The following is a 21067-nucleotide window of genomic DNA, read 5'->3' on the forward strand; positions in this document are numbered from 1 at the left end:
CTCCCAAACCATTTAGTGGAGGCGTTCAACCAGCCTGTGCCAGCTGATGCTGAGGGCACGGGGGACCAAGACAGCCCCAGGATCCGCCCTCGCTCCAGAGGAGGAGACAGATCAGTCACTGTAGGATGACAGCTCAGGATGGGTAGTGCTGAGGATGAGGTGGTCTGGGCATAGGAGTCAGGGCAGGGGTGAGAGAGGCTCAGGTGTCTTTGGAGCAGAGTCTGGAAAGAGCACTGATTCAACCTGGTAGGTTGAGGGAGAGCCACTAGAGGGCGCAGGCGGGACTTGGTGGAGCAAGGATGAGCTCTGAGAGGGAGCAGTCAGGCAGAGGAATCAATGATCCAGAGGAATTACCAAGAGAATCAGTTATCAGAGGAATCGTTATCAAGGCCAGAGGCCCTGGAACAGGGTGAGAGCTTTAGGGCACAGAGATGAGGGGCTGTGTTCACTGATTAGTCTGGAGCCGTGAGCAGGAGTCAGACCTGGTGGACCATAAGGACTTAGGCGGGAGGGGGAGGCGCTAGCAGGGTGGGGACAACTCTGCCCTGAAGCTATGGGAATTTACAGAAGGTTTTAAAACTTCTTTTCTTTTTCTTTTCTTTTTCACGGCCTCATCTGTAGCATACGGAAGTTCCCAAGCTAGGGGTTGAATCGAAGCTGCAGCTGCCAGCTTATGCCACAGCCACAGCAACTTGGGATCCAAACCACATCTGGGATATATACAGCATCCTGCAGCAGCTCTGGATCCTTAACCCCGGGATGGAGGCCAGGGATTGAATCTGTGTCCTCGTGGATAATAGTCAGGCTCTTAATTGGTTGAGCCACAATGGAAAGTCCACACTACATCATTTTAAAATTTATTGTGTTTATTCTTCATTGTCTACCCTCCCCGTTAGAAGTTCCATGAGGGCAGGAGTTTTGTCTGTTTTGCTCACTGATACAGCCCAAGTACCTGAAGAAGGTGCTGGCACATGTTGGGTATTTGATAAACATTAGTTGAAAACCATGAAATAGGAGGGAGGGCCTTTATCAGCTGGGCAAGTCCATGGAGTTTCGAAATGGAATAATAGAGCTGTGAATTAAAGTCTTCTTCACCATGAATCGGGGAGTATTCGGAATTGGAAATTCTGATAAGAACAACCAGGAAACCAGGTTTAGAAACTCAGATGACGGGGACATCCAGGTGGCAAACCAGCAAGATGGTGGCCCAACCAGTGGGAAATCTGTGGCGATGAGCTGCAAGAAAGGACAGTTAGTAAACAAGTCAAAAAAGCCATTTGAAATTGTTGCAGGGTCCTACCAATGTCACACACAGTACACACACTTGCTGTGGCCAACAGGCTCCAGTTCTCTGTTGCCTTATTTGAGAGCGGTGACTATGAGAATGAAAGAGAAAGGATTGTGTCTCACATTTTGGTCATAATCAGGGAAAAGTCAAAGGAACAACATAAAGACACGAGGTCAGCTACAAGAATCTGGAGCAGACAGAAACTTAGCCAGATGTGAACAAAATGAACTTAAAATCTGCAAGTTTTGCCAAAGTCTTGAACAGGACGTTTCTTTTTTACTGGATGTGGAAGATATACAGCTCCAAATTCTGGGGTGATCCCTGCGGACCTGTGTCTCATGACAGTGTAATAGTGACTTCTCTTGGGGCTATCTTGAGGATTTAGGGGGATGACGAGGGCGGGTGTCCCTGTGCACACGGAGGCGGGTGCTGGGGGCTGGGGGATGAGGTGGGGGGGCATGGGGTGGGGTGGAAGGGGAGGTGGAGAGTGGGAGGAGCTCTGTCCTCCGTCGGTTCCTTCCGCGTCCAGCAGGGGGCGCTCAGCGGGCTATGAGGCAGAGCTCATAGGTCGGGGGTATGTTGCCAAAGCCTGAGACTTGGGGCGTGATATCGATGTGGGCAGGTGGCACCAGCGAGCGGAGGGTGAAGTTCTGAAGGATGGAGGTGAAGTAGAGAAAGAGTTCCATTCGGGCCATGGCCTCGCCCAGGCAGATGCGCTTTCCTGTGGGCACAGGAGGGGGCAGGAGGGAGGGTCACAGGGGCACTGGAATAATGGGGGGCGTAGAGAGTGTTCTGGACCCACCACCCCTCTGCACCTCAGCTGCGTCCTAAGCATCTTGGGAGTCATGATAATACCGATTTTTAGCGTTCTTATAAAGATGCAGTGGATTCCCACAGTTATGCTCAGATCTTCCACTTAAAGGGGCTCAGCATGTGGAAGCTACTTCTCCCATGGCTCAAATTCCAACAGATCCCCAGATGGAATGTTTCAAAAGGACACACAAATTTGGAGATTCTGTTCATTTCCAGTTCTTAAAGGTTTATGAATTGCCTACTAGGGGCCAGACACTGGAGGAGAGGGGGAAGCTCACACTTAAAATACTGCTTGCTGTTTGTCACTCACCCTTCCAGTGGTTTGGAGAGATTATTCTCCCTTTTACAGACAGGGTGCTGAAGTAACTCATTCGTGGCCCTACCGTTTGTAAACGATGAAGTTACATTTCCTAACCACTGCCCTAACTCCACGTTCAATGCGGCTTATACTTAAATACTACCGTTCTAAGATATTGAGTTACCCATCCACTGTTCCTTGAGCAAACATTCCCTGCTGCCTGTTTTGTCTGCAAACTAAGAATCTTTAAACATTTTTAAGTGGTTAAAAAAATCAAAGGACAAATAATATTTGGGGGAGTTCCCTTGTGGCTCAGTAGGTTAAGGATCCAGTATTGTCACTACTGTGGCTCAGGTTACAGCTGTGGTGCTGGTTTGATCCCTGGCCCAGGAACTTCTAAAATGCCATGGGCGCAGCCAGGAAAAAAAAAAAAAAAAAAGGCAAAGAGAAAGAAATTAAAATGAAGGTTTTGTAACATTTGAAAATTAAATGAAATTCAAATTTTGGTGTCTCTAGCTTTTTTGGCATCGCAGACATGCACATTTATTTATGAATGCCTATGGTTGCTTTTGATTTTTGTTTTCTTGGTTTTTAGGGCCTAACCTGCAGCATATGGAAATTCCCAGGCTAGGGGTCAAATCGAAGCTGCAGCTTCCGGCCCACGCCACAGCCAGAGCAACATGGGATCTGAGCGGCATCTGTGACCTACACACAGCTCACAGCAACACCGGATCCTGAACCCACTGAGCCAGGCCAGGGATTGAACCCTTGTCCTTATGGCTACTAGTCGAGTTCATTACCGCTGAGCCACCGTGGGGACTCCTATGGTTGCTTTCATAGCACAGTGGTGGAGGTGAGTAGTTCAGACTGCATAGTTCAGATGGAGACCATCAAAACCTACTGGGTCCTTAAAAAGTTGCAGATCCCCATCTAGGGTTATGACTTTTCTCATCATCAGATCAGTGGTTCTAATAGTCCATCGTTGTGGAATTCTGGACTTCTAGGATTTTGTGACTCTATGAACTAGCACTCAACTTCACATTCAAAGCCGAATGTCAAATACAGACCACTGGCTGGGGGACATATCTAGCATGTTCCTGGGGTGGGGGAGGGGACTCAGTCCATGGACACCTACCAGAGGAAAAAGGCACAAAGGCTTCATTCTTCTTGAAGCGGCCCTGCTCATCCAGGAAATGCTGGGGGTAGAAGGCATCTGGGTATCGGAAGTATTTGGGGTCTTTGAGGACGGAGCCAAGCAGAGGAAACACGTCGGTGCCCTGGGGGGAGGGGGCAGTTCGATGAACTCAGTGCTGGAGTATAAGTATGGAGGGAGTGCGGTAGGGAACCAGCAGGAGAGAGGGGTGGCGGACAGAGGAGTGACCATGAAGGCAAAGCTCTACCTTGGGCAGAAGGTAGCCTCGGAAATGAGTGTCCCGGATGACGTTATGGGGGACACCCATGGGCACGATATCTGTCAGTCTCTGTATCTCATGGATCACGGCATCTGTGTAGGGCATCTTGACCCGGTCATCTACACGTGGGATTCTATGCGGTCCAATCACCTGGTCAATCTCTTCGTGGATCTTGGCTGGAAAAGACCAGAAAACATCACAGGCAATGAAGCAGGAGGTGATTCTGGAGGCCAGGGTTGGGCCATGGGTTTGGATCTTCCGCACCTGTGGCCCCAAGGGACCAGGTCATTTGCATGTGGACTATCCCTTGGTGAGGCTAATAAACACTCCTCGGACCTTTGGGAGGCACCCAGCCTGGTGCCTGGAACGTCAGCTGGGATGTACTCCTCCCTATCAGAACCCCCTTCCGCCTACAGCCCTTTGAGGGCTGAGTTGAAGGGCACCATGGCCCGCCCCCACCCCCAACCCCCCAGCTCCCTGCTGTTCTCCTTGTGAAAACAAGAGCAGGGACAGGACTGCCTTAGAAATAATTTGGGGAGTTCCTGTTGTGGCACAAATGGGATGGGTGGCATCTTGGGAGCGCTGGAAGTCAGGTTCAATCTCTGGCCTGGCACAACGGGTTAAGGATTTGGCGTTGCTGCAGCTGCAGTGTAGGTCACAACCACAGCTTGGATCTGATCCCTGGACCGGGAACGCCACATGCCAAGGAGTGGCCAAAAATGGAAAAATTGAAAAAAAAAAAAGAATGAATGAATGAATGAATGAATTTAGGGTCTGCCCAAGCCCTGGAAGAAGACTGCAATGGAAGATGACAGGGCTTTCAAACCTTGACTTGACTTGGCGAAGTGGCCAGATGGTGCCATCTCTGATCTGGCATTGCCTGTTTGCCTGCTCTGCCTTTGATTTGATCAATTTTGGCAGAAAAGGGCTTCTGGAAGACTCAACTTCAGCTCTTATCCTTGACAGCTTGGTTCTTCTCTATACTTTCCTGCCACTCTGAATTGTTGAGCAGCTGTGAGGAGGCCGAGCAGGTGGAAAGCTCCAGTCAACAGTGTCTGATTTCATCAAACCTCTTTATGGGGAGTCCTGTAAAGCCATGCTTGGGAGTTTTTTGTTTTGTTTTATTTTTTTCAATGGTACATCCATATCACCACTTACAGAAAAATGAGAAAGGTCATTTTGGCAAATGTTTACACAGAGATTTTTGACAGGATGGCAAATAGGTAGCAAGGACAGGATTGAAGCAAGTGGCAGCAATCATGTGGCAGTGCTTGAGGACACCATTTGTGGAGTTCCCGTTGTGGGTCAGTGGGTTACGAACCCCACTCGTATCCATGAGGATGCAGGTTTGCTGGATCAGCGTGGCTGAGCTGTGTGGTATAGATCACAGACACGGCTTGGATCCCATGTGGCTGTGGCGCAGGATGGCAACTGCAGCTCTGATTCAACCTCTAGCCCAGGAACTTCCATATGCTTCAGGTGTGGCCCTAAAAAAAAAAAAATAAGAAGAAGAAAGAAGGAACACTGTTGATGCAGTTACTCCTCTCTGCACTTCCGGGATGAGCAGCCTTGGGGCAAATGACTTTACCTTCTGAGCCTGTTGCTTCATCTTCCAAATGGATGTTATATTCTACCAAGCTCCTAGAGTTGGTAGTAGCTTTCACATCAAATTCATCAGGCAAGCGATTAGGCTGGTGCCTAGCACATAGAAGGTGTCCATTAAATATTTGGTTTAGATTAGTAAAGCAGCTCAGACAGTGAAGGAGAGACTGACTCCATGAGTTTGAGTGGAAACCATTTAGTCTCTCCCTGTAACAAGAACAGTTGGTTGGCTCGGTTTGAACTGCGCTAGAAGGGAGAGAGGCCAAAAGTGGGGATTATCTTTAAGTGAGTAATGAGTTCCTCATTATGGGAGTTACCTAGCCAGACCAGATTGCAGTTTACTGGTGATGGATTGGACTCGATTCCGGCACTCTAGTCGGCTAAATCATGCATATCAAAGTTATCATCTCTTAATCCATCCCTGAACCTGTGAATGTTAGCTTACATGAAAAGGGCACGTTGCAGATATCATTAAGGATTTTGAGATGGGGAGATTATACTGGATAATCCAGGCTGGCCCTAAAGGTAGTCACAAGTGGCTGTATAAGTAGAGGCAAAAGGGTCAGAGTCGGAGAAGGAGATGTGACAGTGGAAGCAAAGAGAGACTTTGTTTTGTTTTGTTTCTGTTTTTTGGGGAGGCTGTACCCACAGCAGACGGAGGTTCCCAGGCTAGGTGTTGAATGGGAGCTGCAGCTGCCAGCCTTCACCACAGGCACAGCAACATGGGATCTGAGCTGCATCTGTGACCCACACCACAGCTCATGGCAATCCTGGATCCTTAACCCACTAAGCGAGGCCAGGAATCAAACCTGCATCCTCATGGATACTAGTAGGGTGTGTTACCGCTGTACCACAATGGGAACTCCACAAAGAGAGATTTGAAGATGCTGTGCTGCTGGCTTTGGAGATGGAAGGAGGATCGTGAGCCTGGGAAAGCAATAAAGACAGGTCTGGAAGCCGGAAAAGGCCAGGGATCAGATCTACCTTGGTTCGATCCAGTGAAAGCCTATTTGAACGTCTGAACTCCAAAACTGTAAGATAATAGATTTGGGGTTTTTTCTTTCTTTCTTTTTTTTTTTTTTGCTTTTTAGGGCCGCGCCTGTGGCATATGGAAGTTCCCAGGTTAGGGGTCAAATGAGAGCTGCAGCTGCCAGCCTGTATCATAGCCATAGCCGTAGCCATATCCACGCGGGATCCGAGCTGTGTCTGCCACCCACATCACAGCTCACAGCAACGCCGATCCTTAACCCACTGAACAAGGCCAGGGATCGAACTAGCATACTAGTTGGGTTCATAACCCCCTGAGCCACAACAGGAATTCCCAAGATAATAGATTTTTGCTGTTTCCTTTTTTCCGCTTTTATTTATTTATTTATTTTGGCCTTGCCCACAGCATGTGAAAGTTCCCAGGGCAGGGACTGAACCTACACCAAAGCAGTAACCAGAGTTACAGCAGGGACAACGTCATGTCTTGAACCTGCTGAGTCACCAGGGAACTTTGGTTTTTGTTGTTTTAAGCTATGAAATTTCTCGTAATTTATTACAGCAACTCTAAGAAACTATTACAGGCACCAAGCAGAAGATTAAATTAAATGGCCTGCCAAGCCAGAGATTCTGATTGTTGTTGTCATTGTCTTTTTTGTCTTTCGAGGGGCTGTACCCGAGGCATATGGAGGTTCCCAGGCTGGGCGTCACATGGGAGCTGTAGCCTCCAGCCCACGCCACAGCCACAGCAACGTGGGATCCAAGCCATGTCTGTGACCTACACCACAGCTCACAGCAAGGCTGGATCCTCAACCCACGGAGCGAGGCCAGGGATCGAACCCACCTCCTTGTGGATGCTGTTCAGGTTTGCGAACTGCTGAGCCACGACGGGAACTCCAAAGCCAGAGATTCTGAGATTCCACATCCTGAGGGTCTCAGGTGTGAAGAGTCTAGAGCTGGCTTCTTTCCTTTGGGGGGAGGACCCCCAGGTAAGCAGCCCAGGGGGACACTCACCTTCCACCTCAGGGTGTTTCATCATTAGCAGCAGCCCGTAGCGCAGGGTGGAGCTCACAGTCTCTGTGCCAGCAAAAAAGAGGTTGAGAGTGGTGAGGACCAAATTCTTGAGGTTGAATTCCGTGTGGGGATTATCTTTATCCTGCAAACAAGAGGCATAATGCAGAGAATTACCCTCCCCTGCCTTTATCTTATTTTCTCCCTGTGTTTAAGGCTGGCCTTCTTGAAAACATGACACAGGGGTGAACCAGGTGGGTCTCTGGGCGAGGAACCAGCAGAGCAAAGGCGTGCCTGGGGTGGAATGACAGCATGTGCCTGGAGAGGAACAGCAAGGGGAAGGCCGGTATAATCGCCAGCGCAGCTGGAGTGTAGTGAGAAACAGGGAAAATGAGGGAAAAGAAGGTAGATGGTGTCGTGTCAGGTCTGAAAGTTCTAGGATGTTAGGGTACATTATTTATTTATTTTCATTTTTATTTTTGCTTTTTTAGGGCCGCACCCATGGCATATGGAGGTTCCCAGGCTAGGGAGTCTCATCAGAGCTACAGCCGCCGGCCTGTGCCACAGCCACGGCAACTCAGGATCCAAGCCCAGTGTTTGCAACCTACATCACAGCTCACGGCCACATCGGATCTCCGACCCACTGATGGAGGCCAGGGATTGAACTCGCATCCTCATGGGTACTATCGGATTGGGTTCCGCTGCACCACGAAGGGAACTCCTGGCGTACATAATTTAAAACAGCTGATTGCAGGGGTTCTGCAATAGAAAAATAGAAATTTCTAAATTTCTAGATGTTCTTTTGTGGCACAGCGGGTTAAGGATCTGGAGTTGTCACTGCAGGAGCTTGCATCACTGCTGTGGCATGGGTTATCCCTGGCCCTGGAACTTCCACATGCTGCGGGTGCAGCCTCCTCAAAGTCTCAAAATTTCTAAAATGTAAAGAATCCACAATATAGAAATATTAAACTTCTGACCTTCTACAACCACAAGACTTTCAACTTTTAACTTTAAAGTTTAAATTCAAAAGTTTAAAGACTTTGACTGTCTAAGCTCCTCAAATTCCAAGGCTCTAAAGAATCATTCTCCTTTCCTGTATTTGTAAATCTCTGGCATATACGATTAGAAAGGTGTAAGATTTTAAGTCTCCATGTTCATAGAATTTTAGAGTCAAAGTTTGTTTTAAGAGTGCAAGGTTTGGAGTTCTTGTTGTGGCACAGCGGAAACAAATCCGACTAGGAGCCATGAGGTTGCGGGTTCAATCCCTGGCATAGGCCGGCAGCTGTGGCTCCGATTAGACTCCCAGCCTGGGAACCTCCATGTGCCAAGGGTGCGGCCCTAAAAAGCAAACAACAACAAAAAAGGTGCATCTTTAACTAAAAGTAAACCCTGTGAAATAATGCCTTGTATCATCAACATGTTTATAGCTGAGTTTAAAGTTGTAGGCATTAGGGATAGAGGAGAAGAGAGGAAATGATTGGCGGAAGAGGTACCTGGTGCATCTTGATGAGGAAACAGTCGATGAAGTCCCGAGGGTTTTGAGGGTCCAGAGATGCTTCGTTGATCTTCACCCTGGAGGCAATGAAGTCCTTGAGCTCCTCTATCAAGTAGTAGATGCGATTGTGTCTTCCTGGCAAATATTGCATGATTCCAGAGTACATGTCATATAGCTGTGGGGAAGAAGCAAGGGGGGGTGTTGTCAGCAGTGGGTACCAGAGGCCAGCATAGGCTGAGTGTGGAGTCAGATAGCTGGGCCCCACATCCAGCACTGGATCTGAGACCTGCATGAGGCTCTTTGCTTCTTGGAGGCCCAGGAGATTTTGATACTTGCCTCTCAGGATTGTGGGGAGGATTCAGTGAGGTTTAGGCAGGGGCTTAGGGCACTGAGGTGGGGGGTGGGGGTGGACAGAGAGGTGACTGGTGGGCACCTGGGCCCAGGGCGTGCTCATCTCGATGAAACTCTGGTTGATCATCTGCAGCAGCTTCAGGAATTGCTTGTCCTCATAGTCGAAGCGGCTTCCAAAGACGACGGAACTGATGACATTGGAGACGGTGCGGCTCAGGAAGAAAGTAGGTTCGATGGGGGCACCTGGGGGTTGGAAATCGTCTCTGTTGGAGGCCATGAGTAGGGACATGGGATGTGAAGTCATGCAGCGGCAGATATGAGTCCTGGCTCAGCTACTTAATAGCATGTGTTAGTTACTTCCTTCCTTTAGTTAGTTAGTTAGTCTTTTTAGGACCATACCCGTGGCATATAGAAATTCCCATGCTAGGGGTCAAATTGGAGCTGTAGCTGCCAGCCTACGCCATAGACACAACAACTTGGGATCTGAGCTACATCTTCGAACTGCACAACAGCTTCTGGCAACGTCGGATTCTTAACCCACTGAGCAGGGCCAGGGATCGAACCTACGTCCTCATGGATACTAGTTGGGTTCATTACTGCTGAGTCATGGTTACTTCTTTTTTATGTTTTGAATCTAGCATTCCCAATCTGCAAGCTTGTTCAGTAGCCACTTCACTGGTTCATGAGAATTCAGTATAGTTATCTGTGTGAAATGCTTAGCACAGTGCTGGGTAAACACTCCAGAAATGTAGTAAACATTCAAGAAATGCTGGTGGAGCTCAAGGTCTTTTGTTGGTGATGGTTGGTTCTTTGTTTGTTTTGTTTTGGCCTCGAGCACAGCTTGCAAAGTTTCCAGGCCAGGGATCAAAGGCCAGGGATTCAGTGAGGTATAGGCAGGGGCTTAGGGCACTGAGGTGGGGGGTGGGGGGTGGACAGAGAAGTGACTGGTGGGCACCTGGGCCCGGGGCGTGACAATGAAGACTCTTTAACCCAATGAGCTACCAGGGAACTTCTCAATCATTATTTTGTTGTTACTAGTATTTAATTGTTTGTACTCAAGAGACAGATTTATAAAAGAAGTGGTGGTAAGGAACACTTTTTTTTTTTTTTTTAAGGGGTGGCTGGATTCTGTCTATTTCTACCAATTCCACCTGAGCTACTAAAAAAATCCTTCCTGGGAGTTCCTGTTATGGTTCAGTGGGTTAAGAATTTGACTAGTATCCATGAGGATGCCAATTTGATCCGTGGCCTTGCTCAGTGGGTTAAGGATCCAGCATTGCCAAAAGCTGTAGTGTAGGTTGCAGATGTGGCTCGGATCTGGTGTTGCTGTGGCTGTGGCTGTGGTTGGCAGCTGTAGTTTCAATTTGACCCCTGGTCTGGGAACTTCCATGGGCCTCGGTGTGGCCCTAAAAAAAAAAAAATTCCTTCCCTTGGCTTCCCCTACACCATCTATAAAACAGGATCATGGTCAGGTCAGTGGATCTGGGGACAGTTTCTCCAGAACAATGTATATATTCACAAATATACAGTTTTGCAAATAACGTCTTGGTGTACGTGGACAGCGAGGGTCTTTATGCCTCCATGAAGCCTGGGGGGCTGGGGTAGGGGAACTCTAACTTAGAGAACTCTGTCTCTTTTTCTGTATCTAATGGATTCATCTTTGTGTTTCTTAGCCCTGTGTCTTTCTTTTCCTCAGACCCCAGCTGTCCCATACTTACAGCAAAAGGTATAGAGTTTCAGATTTGCAAGAAGAAAAAGTTTCAAAGCCCTTTTCACAACAATGTGAATATATGTAACACTGCTGAACTATACACTTAGAATTAGGGTGGCAAAATTTTATGTTATGTGGTTTTTACCAAAATTACGTGGTTTGGTTTGAGAATGTGTGAATAAATACCCAGATAGATAGATAGACAGACAGGCAGATAGATAACTGTAATAAAATTTAATCCTGTCACCAGAAAAGGTCACAGACTCACATATCTCCAAAGCCGCATGTGATATCTGGAGCTCAAACACTTCTGGAGATCCACTGATTAAAGTTTCTGGAAAAGTGGTCTCTAAGGGTCTTTCACCCTTTTATTTTTTTATTTTTATTTTTTTATGTCTTTTGTGTTTTTAGGGCCACACCCATGGCATATGGAGGTTCCCAGGCTAGGGGTCTAATCGGAGCTACAACTGCTGGTCTACGCCACAGCCACAGCAACGCCAGATCTGAGCCGTGTTTTCGACCTACACCACAGCTCACAGCAACGCTGGATCCTTAACCCACTGAGCGAGGCCAGGGATCGAACCCTCAGCCTTAGGGTTCCTAGCCGGATTGGTTTCCACTGCGCCACAACAGGAATTCCCATGTTAACTTTTAAACACGGAATCTGGCTGGAAATCTCAGTAAATCCTTCGTCTTTTTCACCTGTTCTCCCACCAAAGCCCATCTTCTCATGACTGAGCTTTCTACAACCCCCCAGGGCCCTGGTAGCCCGCCCCCTTGTGGCCCCAGTACCCTTGGTCTTTCGTAATTCCTGTAGTAAGAAGCCAGCCTCCTCCTGGATTCGCTCCTCAATGCTTCTCTTTCCCATCCCAAAGTCGCGAAGAATGGTCAGGGAGAAGCGTCGCAGTATCCTCCATCGGTCTCCATTAGCCAGGGCTACACCTGTCATGACAGCGTCTCAGTATCAGGCTCCCATTCCCCCTCCTTTTTTGTGCACAACTCTGTGCTGGTCTTGGGGGCGGGGGTTGCCAGAAAATGAAAGCTTTACAGCTTCCAACCTCCCAGGCTTAACAGGGAGAATAAAGTTGGATCCTCAAAAACTTAAGTCCAGGAGTTCCTTTTGTGGCTCAGTGGGTTAAGAACTGACATAGGCCCTTGAGGATGTAGTTTCCATCCCTGGCCTCCTCAGTGGCTTAAGGATCTGGCATTACTGTGAGCTGTGGTGTGGGGTCCCAGATGTGGCTCAGATCTGGTATGGGTGTGGCTGTAGTGTAGGCTGGCAACTGCAGCTCTGATTGGATCCCTAACCTGGGAACTTCCATATGACGTGGGTGCCGCTCTGAAAAAAATCATACTTGTACATCAATATGCCCACACAAAAGGAGTTGCCATGGAGTAAGAATTATTTAGAAATTTCCAGATGTGCATGAATTGCTGAATCGATGTTTGAAAAATTTTTTTTTGTCTTTTTAGGGCTGCACCCACAGCATATAGAGGTTCCCAGGCTAGGTATCCAATTGGAGCTGTTGCTGCCGGCCTACGCCAGAGCTGCAGCAACGTCAGATCCGAGCCTCGTCTTTGACCTACACCATAGCTCATGGCAACACCAGATCCATGACCCACTGAACAAGGCCAGGGATCAAACCCACAACCTCATGGTTCCTAGTCAGATTTATTTCTGCTGTGCCAAGACGGGAACTCTGATATTTAAAAAATTAAATGAAATGATTTTGGTAGATTGATGAATGGGAGGAAGAATTCATGATGAATGGATGGATGAGGTTTAGTGGATGGGTAAAGGGTTAATGAATGGATAGTTTGAGATGTATGGATAAATGAATAAATGGTAGGAATGGTATGAATAATTGAAAGATTAATAGGTAGGTGAATGATGGAAGGATAAATAAATGGATGGATGGAATAATGAATAGATGGGTAAATGGAAAGTTAATTGGTAGAGGTATAGGTAAATTGAATGGAAAGATATTCATATAGAAAGTCTAGTGAATGGACGGATCAATGGAAAAATGGATGAGTGGAAGGAAAGGTATAGGGATAAATGGACGGATGGAAGTATCAAAGGAATGGTGTGAGGCTGTTTGGAATTGAAGGATGTGAGCAGGTAGAGATGGATTTATAGCTAATATTAGAACGGTGTCTATCTAAACAGTGGGTGCCATGACCTATGGGTTGGGTGTGTGTATGTATAGGAAAATAAGAAGTAAGGTTGGCTATTAGGGCTTGAGTGAGTTCACAGGGTGTCACTAATCCATTAAGAACAGATAACGCAGATGATGCTCTGGAATCAGGTGGTTTGGGTTCAAAATAAAATGGTTCTACTATTTACTGTTTTTTCCCCCTTTTTGGCCACACACATCTCAAACTATCCATTCATTAACCCTTTACCCATCCACTGGCATGTGGAAGTTCCCAGGCTAGGGATCAAATCTGAGCCTCAGCTGTGAGCTAGGCCAGATCTGCAGCAATGCCCGATCCTTAATCCATTGCACTGGGCTGGGGATCGAACCTACGCCGCTGCCACAGAGACAACATTGGATCACCAACCCACTGTGCCACCGCAGGAACTCCCATTTACTGTTGTTACCTAAACATTCTCACCCTTGACTTCCTCATTTGCAAAATTGGTAAGACATTAATAATTCTCTCAGAGGACTCCCTACAATATTCATTTAGAGTACTTAACAATGAACCTGGGACATCGAATTATATTATACTTCGGGATTACATTTTGCTGTCGTTGTTACCTACCGTGACCTTGGAAGTTCCGCTCTACTGAAGCCAATTCTCCACGGCCGCTGAACTCATCTGCTCGGTCTATCAGAGCCTCCTTCACTGCTTCATGTCCACACAAAACAACTACCGGCCGGGGACCCATGTACACAGTGAAGACTGGGCCATATTTCTCCCTGAGCTGTAAGTGAAGGAAAACACAGAGAGGGAAAGGCTAATTGGGGTAACGACCAACCAAGGGCTCAGGGGATGGAGATTTCAAGGAGATAGAAATGTGTAAATAAGAGATAAAGCTGAGTTCTGGGCTCAGAAAGACTGTTGCTAAGAAGGCAAAGGAGCCTTGGCCTTTGTGTTCCTGGGTGAGAGCCCTCAACAGCGTCACAAGCCTTGTTTCCGCATCCATAAAATGATCGGCCTGCATGAGATGGAGTTCCAAGAGCCATGCTTCTCCCTCCCAAGTGCTGCATTTCCAGAATCCTAAGATACTGCATCTCAAAGTTCAAAAGACCGACAGAGAGAGCAAGGATTCTCCTATTTAAGGAGAGAAGGTACTGTCATTCCAAATGCCTGAGGTTGTGAGAATGTGAAGTGCCAGTGTGCTAGGAATCTGTGTGTTCAAGAGTTTAAGATTCTGGAATTCCAGAAATCTAAGATTGTGTTTCCAAGAGTCTGCATTTTAGATGACAGAAATTTCAACCTTATCTGTCTATAGGATTAATTGCTTCCAGCTCCATGAGAGGAGTCGGCAGACTCACCTTCATGAAAGACTGAAAAGTGGCATCAGTACGGACTTGCAAAAGGTTTCCCAGGAAGGGTATCGGTGTGGGACCAGGGGGCAGCTTCCCGCCCTTGCTGATCCGTTTCCAGGCGATGAGGATGAGCAGACAAGACAAGCAGAGTGCCAGAAAGATGGTGAAGGCCCCTCCCAGCTCCATGGTGCCAGGTCGAGGGGTTGTGTCCAGGGGACCAGATCCTGCCTAAATACATTCTGGGAAATCAGCTGTGTAGAAATCTGAATACCCTGGGATTCAGTTTTTCCGGGTATGCATGCCATCAGGGGAGAGATTGCTTTATCTAGGGCGTGGTTATATAACCTATAATCTCCCACCTGAATAAAGGATGGATTAAATTCACTCAGGGGAATCCATTGGGGCCATTCCCCTTTCTTCATATTTCTAGTTTCTCAGTTCTCCCTCAGCTCAGCCTCCAGCTCAACAGGTTTAGTTTAGTTTTTTTTTTTTCCCTGCTTTTTGGGTCCGCACCCATGGCATATGGAATTTCAGATTGGAGCGTAGCTGCTGACCACAGCTCATGGCAATGCCGGCTCCTTAACCCACTGAGCAAGGCTGGGGATTAGAATCTGCATCCTCATGGATGCTAGTCAGATTCGATAACTGCTGAGCCACGATGGGCACTCCGCAGCTCAATATGTCTTAATAGGACATGGGAAGCAGTTGAACATAATTTTTAGGCTATTTCACTTAGGAATCATATAATCTGAATTCAAATTTCAGTGCCATCTTGTCTTCATTGGCGAGTCACCAAACTCTCTTGGACTCAGTTTCCCTGTACGTCAAATAGGGTAACCGTAGTGTTTTAGAAAATCTTCATAGAGAACAGGGGTGGCTCCTCTCTCTTTGCCAGATGCTAATGAATCAGTTAAAAATATAAAGGCAGTAAGATGAAGACTTGGAATAGCAAAAGAAATAACTAAGGTGAAGAGATTTAATCAAGTTCTGTTGCATTTACTGAGATAATATCAAAGAGTAAAATCGGAGACTACCTGTGTTGGTTTATCGGAACTGTGCTGGTGTGTGTATGGTGTATGGTGTGTGTATGTGTATGTATACACTGGGAAAGTCTAAGATGTAGGGACCACTTCTGAGCCCCAGTCTCTAGAAGGGAAGACAACTTCCAGAGACATGACCTAGTGATTTCTCTCCGCAGTAATCTAAATCAATGATTTTCAACCCTTTTTGCACCACATGTTTGTAAATCTACATTACTGACCTGAAACAAAATTCCTAGGTATTATATTTTACCTATACATATGATTAAACAAAATCCAAAAGCCCTTCTCATGTGCCTAATTCCCAGGCTTGGAAATTGAATCCCTTAGGAAGCCTGCAGGTTTGGAATAAGGCTTGGCTGCCTAGGCTGAGGTGTCCCAGGTGCAGAGGTGATAGGAATTCTGGGATAACTAAGTGACTCACACAGCACCACTTTCTTGATTTTGGATCTGCTGCTAGAATGTCTTCCAGGGAGGGGGAAGTGTCAGCTCCCATCTTTTGCCTCTCCTTTCCACTGTGACACTCTCCCAACACACTCAGCCATTCAAGATTAATCTCTTAGAGTTCCTGTCATGGTGCAGTGGAAACAAATCCAACTAAGAACCACGAGGTTTCAGGTTTGATCCCTGGCCACACTCAGTACGTTAAGGGTCTGGCGTTGCTGTGACCTGTGGTATAGGTCGCAGACGCAGCTTGGATCTGGAGTTGCTTTGGCTGTGGTGTAGGTCGGCAGCTGTAGCTCCGATTAGACCCCAGCCTGGGAACCTCTACATGCTGTGGGTGCAGCCTTGAAAAGACAAAAAATGACAAAAAAAAAAAAAAAAGGGAAGGGAAGACAGAATTGAATTTTTTTTTCTAGGGAGGCAAATAAGTGAGTCTGGGAGATCTTCATGCACAGTCTCAGAAGACTCTTGATAGGTATTTTATGGTATGGTTCCAAAACTGCCTCCCCAAGGAGCATTTTTTCTGAGATTCTGTGGTTTTCCATATCTGTTGTTCTAATGTTTGAGGATTCCATAATCTTATAATATTAAGTTTTCAGTGCTTTATGGATTCTTCCTGTTGGCAGTGGAGGAAAATCAGCTTTAGGAAAATGAGGAGCTGTGGGGAAGGGGGCAGGATGACACTTCACCGCTTCCTACATGTTTTCAGTAGGAGCAGGAAAGTACTGCCAGTGCACAGCTGTTGCTCTCGGTTCAGAAAAACAAAACAAAACCAAAACAAGACTTGTAAAGTCTTAGGAACCAAATGCTGGAAGCTGAGATTGGCATAGGCGTCATTCTTCTGTTGGAGAGTGAAAAGGATAGTGAAGAGTGCTTCTAAATTTCCGCTAAGAAAAATGATCTAAAATGGGAATTAAAAGAAAAGTGATTATGGGATTTTTCATGTCAAGCTAAGTTCATTTTCTAACAGGTCTATCTAAAAGTAATCTCATTTCAAAATAGTTATTTGCACAACTGATCAAGATCTAAGCATTTTACAGTTCTGTAAAACTGCTGACTCATGATGACTATCTTTTTCTGCTTGTTAGAGAAGGTGATCTTCCTCCAAATCAAAAAAAAAAAAAAAAAAAAATGCGTAGTTCCTACTGTGGTGACACGAGATCAGTGGCATCTCTGCAGCATCAGTTCATAGGTTCTATCCCTGAACAAGAATGGTGGGTTTAAAGGATCTGGCCTTGCCACAGCTACAGCATGGATTGAAGCTGTGGCTCAGATCTGACCTCTGGCCCAGGGAACTCCATATGCTGCAGGGCATCAAAAAAAGAGAAAAAAACAAAACAAAACTCTACAACCAGGAACTCCTGCTGTGGTACAACAGGATTGGTGGCGTCTTGGGAGTGCTGGGATGCAGATTTGACCCCTGGCTAACCCACTGAGCAAGGCCAGGGATTGAACCTTCCTCCTCATTGGAAACTAGTCAGGTTCATTACCAATGAGCCATAACAGGACCTCCCCCGTACTTTTGTCTTTTCTCATCTTTTCCTCTCTATATTCCCTTTCTTTCTCCCTTCCTCTCTCTCTCCTCCTTGCTTCTCTCTTTCAGAGACTCCCCCTTACATATTTTCCTTCTTTCTTCTCTCATTCTATCTTCTCCCACCACCTCTTTTCTCTTTCCTCTCTTTCCCTCCTTATTTATCCCCTCCCTTCTTCCAGGAAGATGAGCCCCCAGGATGTTTGGTTTTGAAGGCTTGGTGGGCTTACCTTCTGGAGAGCCAGAGAGCCATAGGACACAGAGACTCCACTCTTAAAGGGCACACATAAAATCTCATGCACTGAGGACCAAGGCAGCTGTAGTAATTTGAAAGGAGCCTGTGTCAGACCCACCTGATGATCTTGGAGAGCCTCCTGGAGAAGCAGAAGGCAAATGGAGCCCACTCTGAGGACATAGACACTGGTGGCAGCCACTTTTGGGAGTTTGTTCCATGAGGACACTCATGCTGGCAAGTGACATTTTGAAGTCCTCTCTCTAGCTTATTAGCATCAGGACCCACCTCTGCCCCTGCCCACCAGACTTTAGGCACCATTACTGGAACTTCTCAGGCCAAGCAACTAACTGGGTGGGAACACAGCCCCAGCCATCAGCAGAATGTCTTCCATAGGATTCCCTGAGACCCCAGCCACTCCAGGACCCAGCCCCGCTTACCAGGGCACCAGTACTAGCTCCAGGACCCCTGAGACCCCTTGGCCAGCCATGAGGACCTTGCCACAACTATCACCAAGTTGACACCAACTCTGAGACCCTCAGTACCCTGTAGCCAGAAACCCTGGGACCCAACTCCACCCATCAGTGGCTGGCTCTAGTGCTGGGACTCCCGGCACCTGGCTCCACCTACAAACTTATGAACACCAGCCATAGGACCATAGCATCCCTGCAGCCTGCTCTGTCAGAACCCAGAACATCTGCCAGCAGGCTGGTATCATCCCAGGACCCCTACCTGCACCAGGACCCCCTGGGGCTCTGAACCTAGCCACCCTGTGTCTAGGCTCCAACAATTAGTGGCTAGCCACCTCCACATAAGACAAGGCTTGGCAACCAACCAGACCTGGGATAGGCACACCTACCAGACCAGAGTCCACTTCAATTAAGGGTCCATGCAGCAGCACACATAAGGATCACCCTTAGGTCGTACAGTCCTGGTGACTAGAGGGGAGGGTACTTCTGGGAGCACAGGACAGTCTACAAAAGGCCACTTCTCCAAGGTTGGGAAACATAATCAACCTACTAAGTACACAGAAATAAAAAGAGCAAAATGAGGCAACAGAGAAATATGTCCCAAATGAAGGAACAAGATAAAACCTCAGAACGAAGTGAAGTGGAGATAAGCAATCTAACCAATAAAGAGTTCAAGGCCATGATCATAAAGATGGTCACAGAACTCAGAAGTTTAGATGAATAGAACGAGAATTTAGAGATTTTAAACAGAGTTAGAAAATACAAAGAAAACCTAGAGGTGAATAGTACAATAACTGAAATTAAAAATACATGAAAATGAATCAACAGTAGATTAGATGATACAGAGGAACAGATCAGCAAATTGGAAACAAAGTCGTGGAAATCGTTGAAGCTGAACAGAAAAAGAAAAAAATGTTTAATTGAGGACAATTTAAGAGACCTCTAGACTACAAAACATACTAATTTTTGCATTATAGAGGTCCCAGAAGGAGAAGGGAGAGAAAGGGACAGAGAACATATTTGAAGACTGAAAACTTCCCTAACCTGGGAAAGAAAACAAGCATCTAGGTCCAAGCAGCACAGAGTCTCAAACATGGTCAATCCAAAGAGGACCACACTAAGACACATTGCAATTAAATTGGCAAAAATTAAAGGGAGAGAGAAAATATTAAAAGCACCAAGGGAAAGGCAACAAGTTACAAACAAAGTAACTCTCATAATGTTATCAACTGACTTCTCAGCAGAAATTCTGCAGACCAGAAGGGAGAGGCATGATATATTTAAATGATGAAAAGAGGAGTTCCCGTCGTGGCGCAGTGGTTAACGAATCCGATTAGGAACCATGAGTTGTGGGTTTGGTCCCTGCCCTTGCTCAGTGGGTTAACGATCCGGCGTTGCCGTGAGCTGTGTGTGGTGTAGGTTGCAGACGCGGCTCGGATCCCACGTTGCTGTGGCTCTGGCGTAGGCTGGTGGCTACAGCTCCGATTCAACCCCTAGCCTGGGAACCTCCATATGCCGCGGGAGCGGCCCAAGAAATAGCAACAACAACAACAACAACAAAAAAAAAGACAAAAAAAAAATGATGAAAAGAGAAAACCTGTAACTAAGACTACTCTACCAGCATACCTTTCATTCAGATTTGATGGAGAGTTCAAAGGTTTCACAGACAAGCAAAAGTTGAAAGAGTTCAGCACCGCAAAAGCAATTTTACAAGAAATTGTTTTGTTTTCATTTTTTAGGTTCGGAAATCTTTATTAAAATGAAAAAACCAAAATGGCTATAAAATGACACAGCTAAAATTTAAAGTTAGACCTGTATTCTCTGAATCTCAAATTCATAAACATGCTCCTCCTGAGGGGTAAATATTAAGTCTATGTATTACCTGGATATGTCCCCTCATACATCAATGATCAGAGACCCTCTTTTCTTTCTTTCTTTCTTTCTTTCTTTCTTTCTTTCTTTCTTTCTTTCTTTCTTTCTTTCTTTCTTTCTTTCTTTCTTTCTTTCTTTCTTTCTTTCTTTCTTCTTTCTCTTTCTTTCCTTCCTTCCTTCCTTCCTTCCTTCCTTCCTTCTTTCTTTCTTTGTTTTTTAGGGCCACATGTGTGCCATATGGAAGTTTCCAAGGTAGGGGTCCAATCAGAGCTGTAGCTGCCAGCCTACAGCAATGTGGCATCCGAGAACTGCATCCACAGCTCATGGCAATGCTGGATCCTTAACCCACTGAGTGAGGCCAGGGATCCAACCCACATCCTCATGGGTACTAGTTGGGTTCGTTACCTGTGACAGGAACTCCCTATTCTCATTTCAGTATGTTCACAAGTTGGTCTTTATGCCCAGTTTATCCTGACACAGGAGAATCTCCAGCTATGAAATTCATCCCCCTCTTCCCCTCAGTTTTACAGATCTGTTTCACCCATGTTTCGACATATACACAGGAAGTAAATTATCATATTCCCACAACCTTTTACCACATCTACTAGTGGCAGAGAACTCCAAATACCTCCCCTTCCCATGGCTATATTTGTCACAGTACATGATTAAGATACTGAACAGGTCTAGTTACACTGTCACAAATATATCTACAGCTCTCAAAATTATCTGCATTCTATTGGGATCACTTGCACTACAGGTAAATTAAATACTCTGGAAAATAATTCAGAGTAAATAATTCCCTATCATGAAATCTGTGAATATTACTGCATTGCTAATCATTGGTGATGCCTCCTTTCTAAATTGAAAATCACCTCTACCTATGGCTTAATCATATTTCTTTTCTGCTTTCTCTCTTTTTTAAAAAAATTGAAATATATATGGTTTACAATATTACATTAGTTTTGGGTATATACTAGTCATTCAATATTTATATAGATTATACTCCATTTAAA

The 21067-nt window shown here is 46.2% G+C and overlaps 1 protein-coding gene and 1 long non-coding RNA gene across 2 annotated transcripts in view; one reads left to right on the forward strand and one right to left on the reverse strand.

Annotated features, from left to right (window-relative positions):
* LOC110260991 overlaps positions 1-21067 on the forward strand; it is a 38994-nt gene that overhangs the window by 6211 nt on the left and 11716 nt on the right. The window lies entirely within an intron of this gene.
* On the reverse strand, positions 788-16128 carry LOC100737508 (cytochrome P450 2G1). The gene is made up of 9 exons (XM_021094411.1): positions 14472-16128; positions 13735-13897; positions 11758-11907; positions 9337-9497; positions 8902-9078; positions 7412-7553; positions 3800-3987; positions 3535-3676; positions 788-2009 (listed from the first exon to the last, which is right to left on the reverse strand). The coding sequence occupies exons 1-9, from the start codon at positions 14649-14651 to the stop codon at positions 1828-1830; spliced, it is 1485 nt and encodes a 494-aa protein (XP_020950070.1). The 5' UTR covers positions 14652-16128; the 3' UTR covers positions 788-1827.

This window comes from Sus scrofa, chromosome 6 (assembly GCF_000003025.6).
Source record: "Sus scrofa isolate TJ Tabasco breed Duroc chromosome 6, Sscrofa11.1, whole genome shotgun sequence".
NCBI classification, from domain to species: Eukaryota; Metazoa; Chordata; class Mammalia; order Artiodactyla; family Suidae; genus Sus; species Sus scrofa.

What these genes read in the sequence shown, in the direction of transcription:
- LOC100737508 (XM_021094411.1), bottom strand. Translation starts at nt 14,651, where the DNA reads ATGGAGCTGGGAGGGGCCTTCACCATCTTTCTGGCACTCTGCTTGTCT. An exon ending in GAAACACCCTGAGGTGGAAG is followed by an intron (nt 3,988 to 7,411) that starts GTGAGTGTCCCC and finishes GGTCTTTTCCAG; the next exon opens with CCAAGATCCACGAAGAGATT. An exon ending in GAGGCTACCTTCTGCCCAAG is followed by an intron (nt 3,677 to 3,799) that starts GTAGAGCTTTGC and finishes CCCTCCCCCCAG; the next exon opens with GGCACCGACGTGTTTCCTCT.